The following is a 21,508-nucleotide window of genomic DNA, read 5'->3' on the forward strand; positions in this document are numbered from 1 at the left end:
CTTCCTGACCCATCTCTCTCCTTATCTCCATGGCACCCATTTCAAGGCAGAGAGAGGAGGATAAAAGGAAGGAGGTGGCTATGAGAGAAGGGAGGCCAAGACAGAGAGAATGATATAGAAAAACACACACACCTCCTACACACACAAACATAAATATACGCAAAAATACACACAGATCTACACAAGTACCTGAGGGGTCCAAATAGTCCTCATCAAATGACGATCTGGACTAATTTGCCCAGGACCCAAATTATATAGGAACCCAAAGCCCATATATAAAAGCCCATCAATCAGCCCCTCTTCTCTCTCTCTCAAGCCCATCAATCCACCAGCCCATTAACTTCCTGGCCCATCTCTCTCCTTATCTCCATGGTACGCATTTCAAGGCAGAGAGAGGAGGATAAAAGGAAGGAGGTGGCCATGACACACACACCTCCTACACACACAAGCATAAATATACGTATAAATACACACAGATATACACAAATACCTGAGGGGTTCAAATGGGCCTCATCAGCCATCATCCCTCTATTCACTCTGTTTTTCAATTATGACTTCTTTGTGTATCATAATACAAGTCATATATTTAATCTGCAAACAAGTAGTGATTCAAAAAATATTTGATACACTTGGCTACTACAGCACAATCAGTAAGAATTCATTATAAAGATTAGAGCTGAAAAAAATGGAACTAATCACTTAAAATTCACAAACTTTGCAGATTTCCAATTGAGAATGAAGAAGAAAAGTAAAAGAACGATTTTTAAGTTTGTGGGAAATTATAAAGACAAATATGCCCCTCTTCAAACCCATAAAACAGGTTGTAGGTTCATTTTCTAGCCAAAAGTTGCAATAGGGTGCAAAGTGCCACGCAAATACTAATTAAAGGGTGCAAAGTGCTATTTTTGTAATTTAAGGGTGCAAAGTGTCAAAGGCATGTAATTTGACGGTGCAAAGTGCCAAATACCCCGCTTCGGATATTGCACACTTATTAAGAAAACTAATAACGTGCGTCGATTTTAGAGAAAAATATATAGAATGACTAAAATATCCATGTTATTAATGTCGTTTCCATTAATTCTCTCACATCTCACGATTAATGAAATGTAATAAGGATAAAATTGAGAAAATATTAACTAATGCATAATTGAAATTCCTAAAGTAACAGATGTTTAGAATACGAAAAAATTCCCCAAAACAACAATCAGATTGATAGGAATTTGGCCCACTCACACCAAGTTTGGGCTGACCCGATCCAGTTCTGAAAGACTATTCCATGGCGAGTCAGCTTCTTCTTCCTTCTGGAACTCACCCAAGATATTCAACCCATACGCGTCATTTTGTCAGACCAATACTTATTAAGAAAATTCTCAGTAATTTCGCCTCTCTCTCTCTCTCTCTCTCTCTTTACGATTAATTTCATTGATTTTGTTGTCGAGAATCTCAAGAAATCTGCTTAATTAAACCCTAGCGAATAATTGGAAGATCCATGGAGAAAACAACCAAGAACGAAGAGCCTGCGGTCGGAATCCCGTACAACTCGGCGTACCATGCGTCGGCGCCGCAGCAGCAGCAGTACTACGTGGGACAAAACCCATATCAAAGTGGCGCCATCCCTCCAAACGCCGTCGTTGGAGACCCCAAGGGCATTCCCCTTCAACAGACTATTTACCGTGATACCCCTGCCCCCTTTAACTGTCTCCACTGCGGCGGTTCCGGCATCACCACCGTCATGTAAATTCCTCCACCCCTCTCTTTTTTTTTTTTTTTTTTTTTTTTCCGATTGATTTTTCTATATGGAAAAATGATAGCCTCGATTTCTTAATTTAAAGAAATTTCCAGTTAGGCGAAAGTATTCTCGATTATAGATTTACTTTTGCCCTAATTGATTAGTGATCAATTTCAATTCAGGGGTAATTTTGATTGACATTTGTGTTCGACAAATCGGATTTGGATTAGAATTAGAATTCTTCAGTTTGGGGATTAGTCTAATTCAAATATCATTTCATATGTAGTCGTAAAAACGAACTCTCTCGGAAGATCGACTATTCGGGTGAAAATACTTCCAACTTCATTGTTTAATACTGTCAAAGTATTTGTTGAAAACATCTAATTCATTTCCGATTCTTAGTATATAGTTCTTATTGTTCTGTGTCGATATTTTTTTATAGTTGACGGTGAGGAATTTTTGGTACAGATTTTTTTCCTGAGGCCAAAATTAATTTGCAAAACTTCTCTAAAACGTAACCTGTATGTACGTGAAGGGGTGTATTGGAAGTAATAAAAATTGAACGATACACCTCTCTAGCAACTTAAGTTTTTAGATGAGATGATCTTTTATTCGACGATATTATTCAATAGGGTTTCTCCCATAATTAACGCCAATTTCTTATCTTTTTAATCACTCATATAAAGCTTGTAAAACAACCAAATTAATACACACCTTGCCGAATAGAAGCTCCGATTATGTAGCAAGTAAATTGTTTAGCATACGACCCAGAGTTATTTTAATTTTTTTTTATTATCTTACAAAACCACATTATTGTCTTTTAATTTGCTTGCGTATTTAGGTCGAAACCGAGTTTAGCTGCATTTGTGGGTTGTATGATGCCGATGATGCTCGGAGTTTGCTTTCTTTGCCCTTCGATGGATTGTCTATGGCACAAATATCATTACTGTCCAAGCTGCAATGAAAAGGTAAATTCTGATAATATTATTTATTTTTTAATTCTTGAGAGAGGATGATAATATTATTTATTTATTATTTTTTATTATTTTTGTATTTTTTCCAAATCAATAGGTTGCTGATTTTGAGAAGACCGATGCTTGTGCGGTGATGGATCCTCCGTACTGGGTACAACAGAGTTTTGCATTGCCTGCTTGACGTCGTTTATTGGTCCTATGTTGTGATTATATATATATTTTCGGTGATGAACTCAAAAGTAGATAATGTAATTGTTATAGATATTATATGCACGCACATACATACATTAAGCTGTGAACCCAAGTTATTGCAGAATCTTATGAACTGTGTTGTATTATATATGTAATGAAGGTGTGTGAGCCACGTGTTCTTGTAATTTTAACCGAGAATCGTATTGGTTTGTAGTACCTATTTCTTGGGGGGTTTCTATTTGCTTACTTGATACCGCAATCTTTGTTAAACAATGCTTGTGTAGAAAGCGTTGAAAGTTTAATCGCACACATATACACGTGGATGTGCGTATAATACAGTCGAGTTAGCTAATCGTGGCGTACAAAGCTGTAAACGGTAAGCATCAAGATAGATCTTGAATTTCTTGGTTTCCGTTAGTTGTTACTAACCTTGGTGAAGGACTAGAATTGGATTTGAAAGACGAGCATCGGTAAGATGGACGTATATCTAGGCTTTTTCTATTATTTTCTTTTTTAAACCGAAATAATTTATTTTACTATAGCTTAGTAAAACAAAATACTGGATAAAAATGTAACTACAACCTGAACTATGATTTCATCAATCGATCACCAATGCTTGAATCTTTTTGTTGCTAACAAAAGAAAGTTTACTGGAGAAACTCCGAGCACCAATGCTTGAATCTTTTTGTTACTAACAAAAGAAAGTTTACTGGAGAAACTCCGAGGGCGATTTTTTCTCCCATTTGAAAGTTATGTTGTGGGGAAAACTATAGTTTATATCCCTACACTTTACCACTAAAACGATTTATGTCCTCAAACTTTTTCATTCACGAAATATGTTCTCAAACTTACCACTTTTTAACAATTTATGTTTTGCTGTCAACTCCGTCAGTTAACTTGGACGGTAATATCATGTGTGGCGCACGTGATGTCGATCTGGCCGTTAAATGCTGATATGGCCAACACATTGGAATGATGTGGCCGAAAAAATTACATGGAGTGACATGCGGTTCTCTCTTTATTTCAATTTTAAAATTCCCAATTTATTATTAAAATCCCCAATTTCTCATTCTCCCTATTTCATTGGATTGAATGCAGAAACCCTACCCCCTAAATTCCTCGAACGAAACTCCGAATTGAGGTGAAATTCCGCAACAACAAGATTGTCCAACCATAATTTTGCAAATATCAAACATTTGTGGACCTAGAACATCACAATGGAGCAATAGTTTTAATTTTGGTAAGTTTCTTCGAAGTTGATATCTTTGAACTTCGTTATGGGGATTTGGGAGGTGGTAGTTTCGATTTCAATCAAATTGTATGTTGTAGTGTAAAATATGAATATAATTTGAGGGTTAGAGTTTCTGCATTCGGTTCAATGAAATAGGGGGAATGCGAAATTGGGGATTTTAATGACAAATTTGAAATTTTAAAATTGAAATAGAGGGAGAGAACCACATGTCACTCCATGTCATTTTTTCGGCCACATCATCTCACTGTGTCAGCCATATTATCTTTTGATGGCCAGATAGATATCATGTGCACCATACGTGATATTTCCGTCCAAATTAACTGACGGAGTAGACGGCATAACATAAATTGTTAAAAAGTGGTAAGTTTGAGGACATATTTCGTGGATGAAAAAGTTTGAGGACATAAATCGATTTAGTGGTAAAGTTTAGGGACATAAACTGTAATTTTCTCTTATGTTGTGCATATCGTAACTTATACATTTTAATTTTTTAATCAATTTTCAAATTATTGTGCATGCCTAATTGAATCATTTTTTTTTTAATTATCATTCCAATTTTTTCTGCATATTGTTTGTGATGATGCTAATTACTCAGATCACCTGGGGTAGTGTAGAAAATGAATTGGGAGAGCAAAGCGGATCAGTAGCTTAACAACTTGATGATCCTGAGGTACCTGCGATCATAGAACACGTAAACTAGGCCGGGGGTTGATCCGGCGGAAACCCCTCCGACGCTCAAGTCAGACGTGCTGATAGAAGAAATAGTCCAGAGAATACAGTTAATAGTATTGCTCAGTTAATAGGACGTACCTTATGGAATGAGTTCAAATGTGTATTTATAGCTTAGTTGAGATTGTCGGGCCCAAACCTTGCTTGAAGGTGATTGGGCCTCGGTGATAGTGGTCTTCGATATTGGGCTTGTGGCCCAGTAGGTAAATAATTTGTAGGCCCATTGGGTTGGGCCAATTAGGCATATCATTAAGCCCCCCCACTCTCGAGTCGATGTGGGGGCCATGTTGAAATGGGTGACATATCGTGTGTAGAGTAAAAATTGTAATAGTCGATGGTGTGCGATAACGCGTTGGAGCGTGTGTCGGAGGGGCGTGAATGCGCATTGGTGCATAGCGCGACCAAGTTGTCGCGATGTAAGTTAATTGAGTCGTCGGTTTTGTCCCGCGACGATGTAGTAGCGAATTATCTCCTCGTGGGAGTTGTCTTGTCGCGGGATAATAGTGTTGATCGAGTTATCTCCTCGTGGGAGTTGTCTCACGATAATGTAGTAGCATGGATCAAGTAATCTCCTCGTGGGAGTTGTCTCTGGGGTAATAGAGTTGATCGAGTTATGTCATCGTGGAAGTTGTTTCACGATAATGTAGTAGCATGGAGCTAGTATTCTCCTCGTGGGAGTTGTTATTTTTCGACATTGTCAATGTTTTGACGCGTTGCTTATATGTGTTTACATATAGCCTTGTGCGTGATGTACTTGAGGAGGGGATCAGACTCTCAAGATTTTTTTATGGGGGTCGTGGCCCTTGTTAGACCTCGTGGGTCTTAAGTATGTTTGGACCGTGGCCACGTTTTAATGAATGACCCATCGAAAACAAGTAGATAAATTTGAGTAATCAAGCTGGGCTATATAGATTCTTATAATATCTCTAAGTGCTTCTAGGGTTGTAATTGTGCTAACTTGAGCTTGCGATTATATAGTGAATTTCGGGCGAGTTGTCTCCTCGTGGGAGTTGTCTCGCGGTGAGTAATATTATCGAGCGAGTTGTCTCGCGGTGAGTAATATTTCAAGCGAGTTGTCTCCTCATGGGAGTTGCCTTGCAACGGATTTGTAGTATCGAGCGAGTTGGCTCCTCGTGGGAGTTGTCTCGCTGCGGGTTGTGGTACCGAGCGAGTTGGCTCCTCGTGGGAGTTGTCTTGCTGCCGGTTGTAGTACCGAGCGAGTTGGCTCCTCGTGGGAGTTGTCTTGCTGCCGGTTGTAGTACCGAGCGAGTTGGCTCTTCGTGGGAGTTGTCTCGCTGCGAATTGTGGGACGGAGCGAGTGGTCTCCTCGTGGGAGTTATCTCGCTGTGGTTATGAGACCTGAGGGAGTTGGCTCCTCGTGGGAGTTATCCCGGTGTGGGTATGAGACCCGAGGGAGTTGGCTACTCGTGGGAGTTATCTCGCAACGGGTTATAGGACGGAGCGAGTGGTCTCCTCGTGGGAGTTATCTCGCTATGATTTCGTAGACATCTAGGGAGTTGGCTCCTCGTGGGAGTTGTCTCGCTGCGGGTTGTAGGACGGAGCGAGTGGTCTCCTCATGGGAGTTATCTCGCTGTGTTTATGAGACCCGAGGGAGTTGACTCCTCGTGGGAGTTATCTCGCTGCGGGTGGTAGTACTGAGCGAGTTGGCTCCTCGGGGGAGTTGTCTCGCAAGCCCCCCACTCTCGAGATGATGTGGGAGCCAAGTCGAAAGGGGTACCGGATCGTATTGAGAGTAGATCAGTGTTGTAGTCTTGCGTTAATCGTTGGCATGGCGTGGAGAAATAAATTTTTTTTTTATTTATTTTCCATTTGATAGCGAACGCAATTTGGTACGTGCATTAAAGAGCTTGCGCAATTTGGTGGAGCGCGTTGAAATTCTCGTGCGACTTGGTGAAGCGAGTCAAAATCTACGCGCAATTTGGTGGAGGGCGGTGAAAGTTCCGCGCGATTTAATGGGAGCGCGCAGTCCAAGGGAGCCTTGGAAAGCGCGCGCGCGTGCATATGCGCGCTCTAAATTTATTTTTTTTTATTTTTTTTTTCTGCCTCGCTGACGCGCACGCGTGCTGTGCACGCGCGCCTCCTCCTTTTTTTTTTTTTTTTTCTATGATGACGCGCGCACGCGTCAGCGCGTGGGCGCCACGCGCGCTTCCTCATCCTTTTTTTTTCTGCTTCGCTGACGCGCGCGTGTGCTCCACGCGCGCCTCCTTTTTTGTTTTTTTTTGTTTTTTTGATTGGAGCCGCGCGCGCGGGGCTCAGCTGCATCTCCTCCCTTTTTTTTTTTTACTCTCTTTTTTCTTCTTCTTCTTTCTTCTTCTAATTCTTCTTCTTTTACTCTCTTTTTTCTTCTTCTTGTTCTTGTATTTTTTCATCTTCTTTTTTCTTCTTCTTTCTTCTTCTCTTTTTTCATCTTCTTCTTTTTTCTTCTATTTTTTCATTTTCTTCTTTTTTCTTTGTCTTTCTTCTTCTGTTTTTTCATCTTCTTCTTTTTTATTTTTCTTTCTTCTTCTGTTTTTTCATCTTCTTCTTTTTTCTTTTTCTTTCTTATTCTGTTTTTTCATCTTCTTCTGGGGTCTCGCGTGCGCGATTTTACCCCCTTTTTTTTTTTGGTGGTTGATGTTCACCCCTTGGGATGTTCTATTTTTTGAGTAGGAAGATTATACTCGTCTCTTGCGATGTGATGTGAATCCACTTGGGGTTGAAAGGTAAGGGTGATGCCCAACCTTGGGATGGGTTAACCACCCACTGTAGGATGAGGCGCTCGAGACCTATGGTCTGAGGTGAATGCACACGGTTGTGTCGTTGTTTCAGTGACAACACGAGTTGAAGCTTTCGCGGTCGTATGCTGAAGGTCCTTGTCGGTTATCTGAACCGTTAGAGGAGCAAGTAGAAGTTGATATTGTTGAAGTTTCGGCGATCATACGCTGAAGGTCCTCTTCGGTTATCTGAACCGTTCGAGGGGGGGGCGGAAGTAGGCCCCCAGAGAGTTGATGACCCATGGCGAGCAAAATATTTTGGGGGCACTATAAACCCCCAGGGAGTCGATAACCCTTGGCGAACGAAATATTTTGGGGGCATATGTAAGCCCCCAGGGAGTCGATAACCCTTGGCGAGCGGAATGTTTTGGGGGGACTGTATACCCCCAGGGAGTCGATAACCCTTGGCGAGCGAAATGTTTTGGGGGCACTGTATACCCCCAGGGAGTCGATAACCCTTGGCGAGCGAGATATTTTAGGGGCAGAGGTAAGCCCCCAGGGAGTCGATAACCCTTGGCGAGCGAAATATTTTGGGGGCAGATGTAAGCCCCCAGGGAGTCGATAACCCTTGGCGAGCGAAATATTTTGGGGGCAGATGTAAGCCCCCAGGGAGTCGATGGCGGTGGTGCCATAGGTGGCTCCACATGTGGAGCAGGTGCTGGTATCGTGTTGGGAGCATTTGCTCCCATCGTGGCGATATATTGGGTCACGGCCTCTGTGGCAGCGCGAGTTGAAGCTTCTGCTATCATGCGTTGAAGCGCATCCTCGGTTATTTGAACCATTCGAGGAGCAGGGAGTGGTGGATCGGCGAGTGGTGGGTCCCGAGGGGGGATCACCTGAACCTCGCGAGGCGGATCCATGGGACGTGGAGGAGGTGGTTAGCCAGAGCCTCCACGAGGTGGGAGGTCGTTAGCTGTGTCATTTTCTCTCCGAGCAGACGCCTCAGGAGGATCTTGTTGGCTACGTGATCTGGTTTGCATCGTTCCCACAGACGGCGCCAAAATGATGATGCTAATTACTTAGATCACCTGGGGTAGTGTAGAAAATGAACTGGGAGAGCAAAGCGGATCAGTAGCTTGACAACTTGATGATCCTGAGGTACCTGCGATCATAGAACACGTAAACTAGGCCGGGGGTTGATCCGGCAGAAACCCCTCCGACGCTCAAGTCAGACGTACTGATAGAAGAAATAGTCCAGAGAATACAGTTAATAGTATTGCTCAGTTAATAGGACGTACCTTATGGAATGAGTTCAAATGTGTATTTATAGCTTAGTTGAGATTGTCGGGCCCAAATCTTGCTTGAAGGTGATTGGGCCTCGGTGATAGTGGTCTTCGATATTGAGCTTGTGGCCCAGTAGGTAAATAATTTGTAGGCCCATTGGGTTGGGCCAATTAGGCATATCAGTTTGGCAATGCTATGGTTAGTGGATAGGTATAATAAAACATAACCGGGTAGCATCAGAATGATTTTTCTTTTTGTGTGTATTTGTATTTCGAATATTCAAGAGGTAACTATTTTATTCGATCTTTGTCATAGGCTGTGTGTATCCATGCTAGCAAAAGGAAAAGTCTCATAGAAAAATATAAAGAATTGGTGGAAAAAGGCACAATTTAGGGGATAGAGTAGAGTAGAGTACACAACTAATTGGTGGTATGCTTCTTATACAAATTTTAGCAAGAAGGTGAACCCTAAGGAATATTGGTGTGACAAGTAGGGGTGTAAATGAGCCGAGTTGGCTCGTGAGTTCGGTGAGTCGGCTCTACATAAGTTCGAACTCAAACTCAGCCCGAACTCATTTTTAGTTGTTCATGAGCTCGTCAGCCGGCTCGCGAGTTTCATTTATTTATTTTTATTTTAAATATAATTAATATAAAATAAATAATTAAAAAAATTACACGTTATTTTTTTATTTTGAATTTTTTTATTATAATTTATAATAATAAATTTCTAATAATATTAATAAAAAAATGACTCAGGCTCGAGCTCGACAAGCCCGGCTCGTGCGAGATTGAGCTTAGAAAAAAAATTACTCGAAGAACTCGAGCTAGAGCTCATGGAAATGGCTTCGAGCTCACCAAAACAGCCAAACGCACCTCGTTTGCAACCTAGTGACAAGTTTGTTCTTACTATACCGAGATAACCAGGGGCGTACCCAAGCTTGTGGCTGGGGTGGCCCCCGCCCCCCCAAGAAAAAAAATTTAAGCTGTTTTTTTTTTTTTTTTTTTGAGTATTTATGTATTAGTTAATGCACTTTCGCCCCCCAAACTTTTAATTTTGTACACTTTAGTCCTAAAAACAAAAAAAAATTCCTTTCTTAAATTACCCCTATATTTCAGCCCTCAAGAAAACTCCCTGGGTCCGCCCCTGGAGATAACTAAACTTAATTTGGTAATATATTATCAAATAAGTTCATTTCAATTGCTGCATCATCATTACCCATACTCTCTTCTCGGCCAAGTAGCAAAAAAGATTAATTATTATACCCACTCTTTTGGATTAGTAGCAAGCACCACGAGTGATATCACGTGACTATGCATGATTTTACTTAACATGTGATTTAATAATTTATTTAATTATAATTAGATATGATATGTTACAAACAATTAAAAACTAAATTAAATCAAATAAATAATTAAATCAGCTGATCGGAAATTAGCTGATATGAAGTCAACTAATCGGAGCTCTGGCAACCTCCTTCGTGCTGCCCCACCCCCTAAAAAAATCAGCCAACTAATCAAGAGCATGTTTGACTAAGCTTATATGCTCCTAAAAACATCTTATAAGATGTTTAAGAGCTTATAAGTTGTTAAACGTTGTTTGGTAAAAAAATTACTAAAGATCTTATTTTTTCTAAAAATAAAATGTTGTGGAGCTTATAAGATGTTTTTAAAAAAAATACTCACTTTTTTTTTTAATTTGTTATTTGCTTCCTTACTAAAACACTCAAAATACAAAATTAGAGCTCCTTTGACTAAACTTATTTAAAACATCTTATAAGCTCCTACATTTGATAAGATGTTTTAGGAGTTGAGTTGTTAGATTTTATTTTAAATATTATTTTTTAAGGTGTTTGGATATGTAGCTTATAAGTTTTTTTTAGTTTTTATAAGTTTTTCAGGTTTTTGGAAATAAAATGTTTGTTTCTCGCTATTGATAAAAAAATACATGACGCCATTATAGCTGTTAAACTTATTTGACTCAAATACTTTTGTTCCTAAAATATTATTATAATATTTACAAATTAATTTTTCAAATAAACTAAAATAATAATATTAAATTAAATTAATATTACAAATTAATTACTTTTGTTCCTAAAATAATAAGATTTTATTATATATTAAATAAACTAAATGAGTTGTTTTATGTTGATATAATATGTGACTATTTTTTAAAATAAAACGAAGTGTAATAAAATATTTTAATGAAATAGGTTTTTGAAAGTTTAATTATTTGTCCCATTAATATATTAATATAAAATAAAGATTATAAAAGAAATATATTTGTTTAAAGACAAAAGAAATATAATTTATTAATATTGAGGTAATAAGAATATTCCTGTATTTTTATACGCATATAAATTATAAATAGATAATATTTTTTTTACAATTATTATGATAATTATTATATTTATATTTTAACTAATTATTAATCTTAATTATAAGAATACATTGTTTTGGGGGAATTGGCTAGACATCCCTTATTCTGCACTTATATAGGTAGATATTTTAGTTGTTAGATGAATATAGGCATAGGTCCTTTATCACAGAAAAATAATATAAATAAAATAGAACAATTAGTATATGGACATAAACAACCTAAATAATAAAAAAAAAAAAACAAATCTTATATCTCACTTCCTCTCTCTCCAATCTTACGTATCTTTCTTCCTATATAATCTCTCATCTTTCTCTTCCTCTCCATCTCGTGACTCGCTTTTTTCTTTTGATTTTTTTCTTTTCGATCAACATCTTTTCGATTTTTTTTCCGATCAACTTCTTTCTTTCTCTATACCCTTTCTCGATTACATTTGTTCGATTTTTTTCCCTTTGGAATTCGAATTCTTTTGGATTATGTTGTAGGGAAGAAAAAAAAAATTTGAAACTTTACATTATTAGATGATTTTTCGGTGAAAGAGTTAAAAGCGGACAACAAACATAAATCGCTCCATGCTTGCACAAAGTGAGTTTTTTTTTCTCCTTTTGTATTTGTCTGTAGTGAGTTTATAAGTTTATAATGTTTGTTTGTATTTCTAATTGATTTTGGTTCAATAAATAGCAAAAAACGAAAAAATGAAACAACAAAATCAAATTGCAGCATTAAACATAAACAGCAAATTGCAACCAATAACAGTAGATTTTGTTGCAAATTGCAAATTGCAATTTTTGCATTGATAGAATATTTTTTTATATTTTTATTGTTGTTTTTTGCATTTTTATGATATGTATGATATTTTTGTTTTGTATTTTTTATTTTTATTATTTGCATTTAGATATTGCATATCATATTTTTATTTTATTGTTTGTAATTAGATGATGCTGATTTTTTTACTTGTTCGGTTTGCTGTTTGCATTTGGCGAATTCATAGGTAGTTTGTTGTTTTAAATTCAATGTGCAAGTTTTAATTATTAGTTTCCTATTTGCATCTTACAGAGTCATAAGCGGACACGACGGTTGCGGCAGTGGCGCGACATTCGTAGCGGTGGTGCGCTTTTTACAACCTAAGTTGTTATCGAACAACAAACAATTTATAAACAGCAAACGGCACGAAGGCAAATTGGGAAACAACAAATCGAACGATGGAAAACAGAATGAAGACAAACTGCAAACGACCTTGTAAATTGCAAACGCTTAGACACCCAAACTTATGGAAGGCTTCAGAATTTGTGGAGATTTTGGTTTTGAAGAAATAGGGAAGAAATCGATATCAAGAGATTTGAAAATCTAATTTTCGGATTTGCAGTATAATAGGGAGAAAAATAGGGGATTTAATTTTGAGGATTTATTTTACCATATATTGATAGGGGTACTTTTGACAAATTACAAATAATAAAATCTGCTGGAAATTAGAGTTTATTAGATGGATTTTAACACATATAATCTCTTATAGGAAGACCTATAGCAAATTGCCCCGTTGTTTTGATAAAATATAAATGTTATTAGTATTCATGCAGTCTCCGTTTTTTTTTATCTTCTTCATAGTTGGCAGTGAAATGAGGATTGGAAGGATGAAATTGAAGTTAAATCGAACTTCAGGGATGAATTTGAAGTTAAGTGCAAGCCTCAGAGATTATTTTTGGATTTTACCCCTTATAAAAATGTCATTTAAAAAATTTAATATGTTTTAGAAAATGTTACTTTATATTAATATACAAGGAATTATTCAGATTTATTTTTTTGATATGACTTGTATTAGAACATGTTTCTTAATTTTGAAATATTTGGGCATGCCAGCAAATATGGTGGAACTAGAAAAGAGATTTTCAACTATTTTCATGAAATGGTCTGGGCAAAAATCAAAGGGTGGGGTGAGAAGCAATTATCGCCAGTTAGAAAAGATTTCTCAATAAAAGGGATCGTCCAAACTATTCCCACTTATGTGACGAGTAGCTGTGTTACCGAATGGTCTGCTCCAGGAGATTGAATCGATCAGCATTTTATCTGCTCCTTTTGGTGCACTTGTTAAGGAATGTTTTGTGTTCATTCCATTCTTTAAAAATGTGTTTTCTCGTATTTTAAAAGTGCGGGAAATGGTCTACCTAATTAATGTTATCGCAGAGTCGGATGACAGTTGAGATCTTCATTATGATTTATAATGAAGATCTCAACTTTCCTTTGAACTTGGCAAGGTTTGCCAAATCATAATACTCAATATTTCCTACACGCGCGCGCGCGCACACACACAAAAAAAGGAGGGAGAGAAGTTAAAAGTACTCTAAAAACTAATTTATATAAAATCAAGCCATAGATAAATCTATTGCATTGTTGATTTGCTTCACAAGCACAAGGTTTACGGTATATAAGAACCCCTTCAACACACACAAGGAATTCAAGTGACAAAATCTGGTCACAAATAATATTCAAAAATGTAGTTTATTATTGTCACATATATTATAGATATATATGTGTGTTAATAGTTATTGAAACTTGAAGTACTAAGCTCGCTGCTGGCGGCTAACTGATTATTCAATTTCATTTGTGCTTCAATGAAGCTGAGGCTTAGATGAGGTCCCATTGATAACCTTGTCCCACTTCCATCTTCATCCATCCTGCAAACCAATATTTTACAATTTCTTTCGTGAAAATTTCTAAGATAAAAAAAAAAAGAAAAAAAAAAAGACGACTCTACCCTTTATAATTTTCTAGTTAATTAGTTTGTTTTTTGTCTTTGAATTAGGAAAAAAATATTTGTAAGTTTTAAATTTATCAGGACCCAAAACAACAAATTATTATAGAAATCAAATGAAGAAATGAAGAAACTTTGTCTAATTAAAATTTGAAATACATTTGTCGAGAAAAATGCGAAGATATATATGTACCCGTTTTTGTTCCGATCAATGGACTGGTCGGTTACGGAAGTTGTATCCTCCATCTGGACTGTCGTGTTTCCCTGCAAGCAATTTAACTGATTAATTTTATGAGTATATATTACGCGTCGAAAAAAATGAATGATTGGATGATCATATTGAAAGTAGCATTTTTGGAAAAACAGAACATTTTTTTCGAAAGTGATAAACCAATTCAAATTTAGTTCCAAAAAATGTTCGAATAAAATCAGATATTGAATAGAATGAAATAACTTGGTCCAGAATCTGGATATTTCTCGGATCATCATATGCAAAATTCAAAATTTATGCTTCTCTATCAACATATAAAAGAAAATTCACAATCAGAAAAATTAATTGTAATTCTGATTTTGATAAAAAAAAAAAAAAAAAAAGATAAAGAAAAAGCGAAAGCGAAAAAATTGAAGCCATTTCATCAAATAATATTTAGATGCGAACGTACTAATGATTTTTGTCACAATATTGCACAAGGGTCATATCACTAATTCAATATAGTAAAGACAACAAAAACAGTATCTTAAAAAGAAAATTAAATTATCATACAAGTACTCAACATAGTGATTTAAAAAAAAAAAAAAAAACAAGTGACAGCAAATTAGAGTTATTAGCAAAACAAAACTAAAAATCACATAAGCTAATATTTAATGGTATTCTTTTTACATTATCGCCTTATTTATGTGATTAATTAATTAAATTTTTTTTTTTTATCCTAGCGAACGAAAAAAAAAATTACCTCAATATTTTCGGTGGAATCAGGAACAAGTTGGTTTCCTAGCAATTTGGCCTACAAAGATGTAACAATTAGCAGAAATTTACAGTATAAGTGCATAAATTTACGATAATATTTTATCCGGCCAGTTTAGAATATAAGACAGAAAAACTCACCTTCGACAATTGTATGCGCTGAATTGCGCTTGTAAGGAAATGCTGGTAGACTCCAGATTCAAGAACTGAAGTGATTTTGTCTGCATCAGGTTCATAATACCTGTTAAAAGAAATATAAAATTATTAGAAAAGGAATGCTGATCATTTATTCATATGCAATTATATCATAAAAAATCATAATAACGAAACAAATAATTAAAATATGAAACTTCATATATCATCGATCTCTAACCTCAATTTATCCTGCGACTCGCGTTGTTTTCTATTGAGTTTATCCAACTTGTCTTCAAGATCCTGAACTTAATGAATTTTAGCATAAATCATACATTCACGTGAAGATAAAACTAATTATATATATATATATATATATATATATATATATATATATATATATATATATATATATATATATATATATATATATATATATACATAAAATATTTCGGAATTTTGCTACATTATTAAAGAAAAATAAGATCTTAATTTGTTTTTCAAATTACTGCATGAAGCATTTTAATTTTTTTTATCATGATTTATATGCATGGTTCTTCATTACAATATATATTATGATAAAAAAAAAATGGGTAGAATATTTATATTTGAATTAATATAATTTAATTGAGACTATAGGAAAATAAAATCCAGTGTTACCTCTATACTGAAGTTGTTGATCAACAGTAAACGATACGGGAATTTTTCATGTGAAACAAACGAAAATGTTATTAGAACCGTCGCAATAAACAACATAATGCAACGACACATATATATATATATATATATATATATATATATATATATATATATATATATATATATATATATATATATATATATATATATATATATATATATATATATATATATAAAATGAAATAAGGAAAGGGAATTACATGGCTATCTTTTCGAGCATTATTGCTTCGTACTTCAACTGCTTCAGCCTTGCAGACAAAAACTATACAAATGTAGGTGGTGCAATATATTAGCAAATATTTTATTTTTTCCGGAATAATTTTGTTCGAATCTAAATTCATTAATATGTTATTGCATACGTACGTACATACCTCTTCATTATTAATAGGCCTGCATCCGAAGAAAAACACAATCTTAGCGAAATGTTCAAAAGCAAATGCAAACAACGAAATAAATAAATAAATGCTTCATTTCATTTGGATTGAATCAAGTGTTTGAATTTGAACTGATTTTTTAGTAATTGTCGCAAATAGTTATTAGTTATATTAAAAAAAATCATCAAATAATTCTCGTAAATTCAAATCCTTCGATCAAAATACGAGTGAAAGTTGACGCACATACCCTCCTCTCAGCTCATCGGGCCTGTCAACAAACCTAAGAAAGATATCCTCAACCCTGCTGAAAAAAACTCAATGTAAGTTCCAATTTTCATCGACAAAATAAAATAATAAATAAATTTAAAAAAAGTAAATTAAATAAATAACTCATTGATTCACAAATCAATTTCATATAGTAAATGTTGACAATATTTTTTTTAATTCTTCAAATCTTACCCCTAAACAAATCAAAAATTTAAAAATATATCTCCCCATATCTATTAGCTTTAGGGGAAAAGAAAAATAAAACAAAAATCGGCTCCTAGTTTAAGTTTTTGTTACCATTTTTTTTCTTTTAGTTTATACTTTTTTCAGGAAAACACGTATAATGCAATGAAATTTATTTTTTCGAATAACAAAAAGGGGGAATTTATGACTTTTCCGTGATGTAAAATACACACCAAAACTTTAGGGAAAATTATAGTTTTAGTCCTCTAGGTTGGCCTAATTAGATATTTAGTCGTCTAACTTGTCATGTTTCAGTTTTACATGAAATAACTTTGCAAGTATAGTATTGTTAGTCCTATTTTGCATGATTTTTAATTTTATGACGCGACAAATAAATTTGACACATTTTACTTATATGGACGGTTGGAAATAGATAAATTCGACATCTAATTTACCATTGGTAGAACTTTAATTATGTGAGACGACACATCTATATATAAACCAAATTAGAGGAGCATTTATAATTTTTAAGTGTCTATATAAATAAATTTCTGCGAATTTGTTAGGTACATCATCAAACGACGGCTAAAATTCAAAGTTCGAGTAAAATAGGACTAAAAATACTAATTTTGCATAATTATTGCATGTAAAATTGAAACGAGACAAATTATAGGACTAATCCCTAAAGAGACCAACATACATAACCAAAATTAAAATTTTCGAAAACTTTACCCTAAGATCCATAAATTTATACTAACAAAAACAAAAAGTCTAATTAAAATTAGAATTAAGTAAAAAGACCTCATTACTATATATATATATATATATATATATATATATATATATATATATATATATATATATATATATATATATATATATACACGAACCTTCCGGTACTAGCGAAGCTGGTGAGGCGGCCGGTGGGCGAAAACATGATGAGGGCAACATCGGTATCACACAAAATGGAGAGCTCGTTGGCCTTTTTGAAGATGCCGTCTTTGCGCTTAGCGTATGTTGCTTGACGGGAGGTAGGGTTTTCGATCCGCCTCATCGGAAGCTTCTTCCTGCCCATGGGAAAGGCTGCACTCAATCAATATGTGAAGAACAAAATCATAAAAGAGAGCTATAGAATTGGAATAAGTGGGGATATAATTATAATGGCTTTTTTTCTGCTTAAATAAAACAGTCAACTTTGTCATTTAATGTTGAACCAAGCCACATTATAAATGCCTTGTAAATTTGAGTGAGCAAAATTTGTATGGATAATCAATTGGAGCTTGTGTGAGATTTTGATTTACACAAGTGTTGGTTATTTTGAGAGTATGAATTCAATTACACAATCTCGGAACAAAGATGCTAGATGCTCTTTTACGCCGCACGATCACGGGAACGCGTAAAAGACAAAATACGGAAACGGACATATATGGGAAACGGTTTATTACAAAAATTAAGACACGTGAACATGTTTAAATGTGTAATTTATAAAATTATAGGGGTATATTTATAAATTATGTAAATAGATTATATTTTATTATCTAAAGATTATAATTATTCATCTATTTTAGATAATTATTTGTTCATTGCTATTAACTATTATAAATTATATAAATACATTATATAAGAATTAAGGAAGGAAGCACACATTTGAGAAATTTCCATTGATTTTTTTTCTTTTCAAAAAATACATGAAGGGCCCAAATTATTTCTAGCTAGTGTCGACGAGTTTCATGTCCAAAATATTTTCGACGTGTGAACCTAAAAGGTAAAAATATTTGCTTTACAAATCGTTTTTGTTTCTGCTTTACAATTTTATTTTATTTTATTTTTTGTGTAGTATAACCGTGTATATGATGTTTGATTTGTAGCTATTAGTTTTGTGTTTTCATCGTCTATATTTTATTAGGTGTTGTCGAAGTTTAATCTGTGTAGAAGAAATTGATGGCAATGGATTGTGAATTTATGAAATTAGTATTCTTAACAAAACATATATATAGTAGTAATAATATGAAAAATGATAGTACACTTCTGAAAATTGAATAAACTTTTGAATAAATGATAACAAACTTTCAAAGATTGAGTTTTAGCAAAATATGGCAGATAACTTCTTGAACTTAGTAGTGCACTACTGAAATTGAGTATTGTAACAAAATATGATATCAAAGTTATACAAATTGAAAGTGAACTTGAGAGAAATGAGTGGCTTAAGAAAAAGATGACATTAAATTGGCTAAAAAATGTTAGTCGATCAACCTTTGAAAGTTGAGTACTTCAACAAAATGATGACAATGTGTTATATATATCTGGGTGAAAATTGGACGGATCGGATTGAAATTAGTACAGGAAAAATCTTTAAGGTATTAATTAATTGTAGTTTTTCCCCATTAATTGGTTATTCCTAAACGAGTCGGAAAACAAATTAAAAAAATTGAAAATTTGAAATTTGGAACTTTTGGAATTCGGATGAAAAGTATATATTCATCTATTTATATATAATTTATTCACTACTATCAACTATAGAGTTTATTGCAGTTAGTAACCATGTATTGTATTGAATTGCTAAAACTCTACCCTATGTTATTTTATTTGCAAGAACCCCCTATGATTTGAATTTTTTACCAAAAAACCCACTATGTTTATTTTCGGAAGTTCACTCTCGATATCCTTAAATTTACCTATATATATTTTGGGGCTCTTCGAGAAAATCCCCTCATTACTTCTTTTAATTGAGAGAGACCTAAAATATTTATCTTCATTTGAGAAAAGCCCACATCCATTTCCAGTTATTATCTTTTCCAGTTTTGTCCCCGCCCGCTATATCATCACCGCGTCACGCTTTGGTCATCAATGATTTTTTTTTTATTAATCGACTATGAAGCATAGTCGACTAAGGAAATTCTTTATTTATTTATTTTTATTTTTTACTTTTTTTGCTTTTTTATTTTTTTTCTATATTAGTATATTATTAGACTATGATGAAGCATAGTCGATTAAGAGTCCGCTACTAAAAATAACAAATCAAAACTGTAAAAAAAAAAAAAAAAGGAAAATCAACTATATTTTACAAAAACAAAAAAAATATAAGAACATTATAATTGATTTATACAATTGGAATCAATAAACAAAAAATCCAATAAAAAAATAAAAAATTGCAATCGATCAACCTTAATCGACTACCAGAACGTAGTCGATTAAGAATCTGCTAATAAAAATAACAAATCACAACTGCAAAAAAGGCAAAATTAACTACATTTTACAAAAACAAAAAAATATACCAACATTATAATTGATTTATACAATTGGAATCAACAGACAAAAAATCCAAAAAAAAGAACCTAAAAATCTGGAGTTGATCAACCTTAATCGACTACCAGAGCATAGTCGATTAGCTTAATCGACTATTGAACATGTACACAGTTGATTAAGTTTTCAGCATGCGTGAATTTCTCTACATGCGCCGTCCTCCGTCTGATACACCAAAAAACTCTAAATCTGCTTCCCATCATCGCCACACCGTTGCACCACACAATTTCAACCAATCCTTAACAAGAATAAAATAAACAATTCATACAAAAGAACACAAATTAGCATTTCAATGTCCAAAAAAAAAAAAAAAAAAAAAAAAAAAAACAAGAATGATTCAAAAGTATTTGTCAACCATTGTTGGTCACTCCATAAACAATTTTTGAGCACATGACAAAACCAACACTAAAAAATAATAAAAGTAAAAAAAAAAAAAAATACCTTCATCAACAATTCCGTTGATTCTCCTCCGACGACGAGTGATTCTTCTTCTTTCTCAACAGTTTGTTTCTTCTTCTTCTTCCTCCACAAGCCGACGGGGTGGAACATGCTGTTTGAAACACGTGGACTATTTCCACATTGTGTTTTTAACCTTCTTATTATCTAAACTAAATTTTAGTTAGTGGGTTAAGTAGTGCTTAGTGGATTAAATTGTGGAATTTATTTTAACTTCCAAACTAACCCACTAACCCACTTTCTTGAGTGCTCTTGTGGTTGGTTTTCTTGCAGATCATGGGCTGAGGAGTGGAAGCTTGGCAAGTCTATAAATACCAAACTCAAGACTCAAGAATGGTACAGATTTCGAAGAAACAAAAAGAGTGCTGAAGTTTTAATCTCGAGAATTTTAGTGTGTTTCTAGGATCTGTTGTACGTACTCCTTATGAGTACATTCTTTGAAATCTAGAATTTTTAATATTTTTCTTTTAGTATCTAGATTTGATTGTAAGAATGATCATGAGAATGATTCATTTGTAAGGAAGAAGTTTTCGCACCTCTTCCGTTTGTATTCTTGGAATACTGATTTTAATATATTTTTCCGTCCTATAAAGGGCAAGTTCACAAGTCTTTACTTGTGAACATTTTTAATTCTGAGTATTGTTCTTTTATCTTTATATTTCCGCTGCATGTTTGTTCAAGTGTCATAACACTTAAGATAACACCTCTGTATTAAACGAATTCGGGACCATAAATTCTTTCAATTGGCATCTAGAGCCAACACTTGACGTATACTAAGTGTTTGTTCCTATTTTCTTTTTTTCAGAAACGAATTCGTGATGGATACTCAGATGACTACTTCTATGCGACCTCCTGTACTCGACGGCACAAACTACACCTACTGGAAAGTCAAGATGAGGGCGTACATCAAAGCCATTGATGAGAGAGCCTGGAGATCTATTCTCACTGGATGGAAGCCACCAACTATCACAGATGCGGATGGGGATGTGTTTCCAACACCAGAATTACGGTGGACACCCGACGATCTATCAAATGCTAACCAAAACTCAAAGGCGTTAAATGCAATTTTTAATTCAGTAGATTTAACTATGTTTAAATTGATCTCAGTATGCACTTCTGCGAAGGATGCTTGGG

General features: G+C 34.6%; 3 protein-coding genes across 3 annotated transcripts; 1 reads left to right on the forward strand and 2 right to left on the reverse strand.

Annotated features, from left to right (window-relative positions):
* Positions 1-1,208: 1,208 nt before the first annotated feature.
* GILP (GSH-induced LITAF domain protein) lies at positions 1,209-3,115 on the forward strand. Its single transcript, XM_012982070.2, has 3 exons — positions 1,209-1,734; positions 2,571-2,697; positions 2,801-3,115. The coding sequence occupies exons 1-3, from the start codon at positions 1,490-1,492 to the stop codon at positions 2,882-2,884; spliced, it is 456 nt and encodes a 151-aa protein (XP_012837524.2). The 5' UTR covers positions 1,209-1,489; the 3' UTR covers positions 2,885-3,115.
* Positions 3,116-13,780: 10,665 nt separating this feature from the next.
* On the reverse strand, positions 13,781-15,848 carry LOC105958054 (uncharacterized). The gene is made up of 6 exons (XM_088825603.1): positions 15,753-15,848; positions 15,334-15,395; positions 15,102-15,201; positions 14,950-15,000; positions 14,190-14,275; positions 13,781-13,919 (listed from the first exon to the last, which is right to left on the reverse strand). Exons 1-6 carry the CDS (start codon positions 15,846-15,848, stop codon positions 13,781-13,783), a joined length of 534 nt encoding a protein of 177 aa, XP_088681729.1.
* Positions 15,849-15,987: 139 nt separating this feature from the next.
* On the reverse strand, positions 15,988-17,874 carry LOC148766855 (agamous-like MADS-box protein AGL104). The gene is made up of 4 exons (XM_088825743.1): positions 17,506-17,874; positions 16,413-16,466; positions 16,163-16,181; positions 15,988-16,053 (listed from the first exon to the last, which is right to left on the reverse strand). Exons 1-4 carry the CDS (start codon positions 17,688-17,690, stop codon positions 15,988-15,990), a joined length of 324 nt encoding a protein of 107 aa, XP_088681869.1. The 5' UTR covers positions 17,691-17,874.
* Between the last annotated feature and the right edge of the window lie 3,634 nt (positions 17,875-21,508).

Source organism: Erythranthe guttata, chromosome 11 (genome assembly GCF_056151865.1).
Source record: "Erythranthe guttata isolate IM_541 chromosome 11, IM_541, whole genome shotgun sequence".
Classification (NCBI taxonomy): Eukaryota; Viridiplantae; Streptophyta; class Magnoliopsida; order Lamiales; family Phrymaceae; genus Erythranthe; species Erythranthe guttata.

What these genes read in the sequence shown, in the direction of transcription:
- GILP (XM_012982070.2), top strand. Translation starts at nt 1,490, where the DNA reads ATGGAGAAAACAACCAAGAACGAAGAGCCTGCGGTCGGAATCCCGTAC. An exon ending in TCCGGCATCACCACCGTCAT is followed by an intron (nt 1,735 to 2,570) that starts GTAAATTCCTCC and finishes TTGCGTATTTAG; the next exon opens with GTCGAAACCGAGTTTAGCTG. An exon ending in GTCCAAGCTGCAATGAAAAG is followed by an intron (nt 2,698 to 2,800) that starts GTAAATTCTGAT and finishes CCAAATCAATAG; the next exon opens with GTTGCTGATTTTGAGAAGAC.
- LOC105958054 (XM_088825603.1), bottom strand. Translation starts at nt 15,848, where the DNA reads ATGTTGTTTATTGCGACGGTTCTAATAACATTTTCGTTTGTTTCACAT. An exon ending in AGCGCATACAATTGTCGAAG is followed by an intron (nt 15,001 to 15,101) that starts GTGAGTTTTTCT and finishes ACATCTTTGTAG; the next exon opens with GCCAAATTGCTAGGAAACCA. An exon ending in ATTCCACCGAAAATATTGAG is followed by an intron (nt 14,276 to 14,949) that starts GTAATTTTTTTT and finishes AAAATTAATCAG; the next exon opens with TTAAATTGCTTGCAGGGAAA.
- LOC148766855 (XM_088825743.1), bottom strand. Translation starts at nt 17,690, where the DNA reads ATGGGCAGGAAGAAGCTTCCGATGAGGCGGATCGAAAACCCTACCTCC. An exon ending in AGCTTCGCTAGTACCGGAAG is followed by an intron (nt 16,467 to 17,505) that starts GTTCGTGTATAT and finishes TTTTTTCAGCAG; the next exon opens with GGTTGAGGATATCTTTCTTA.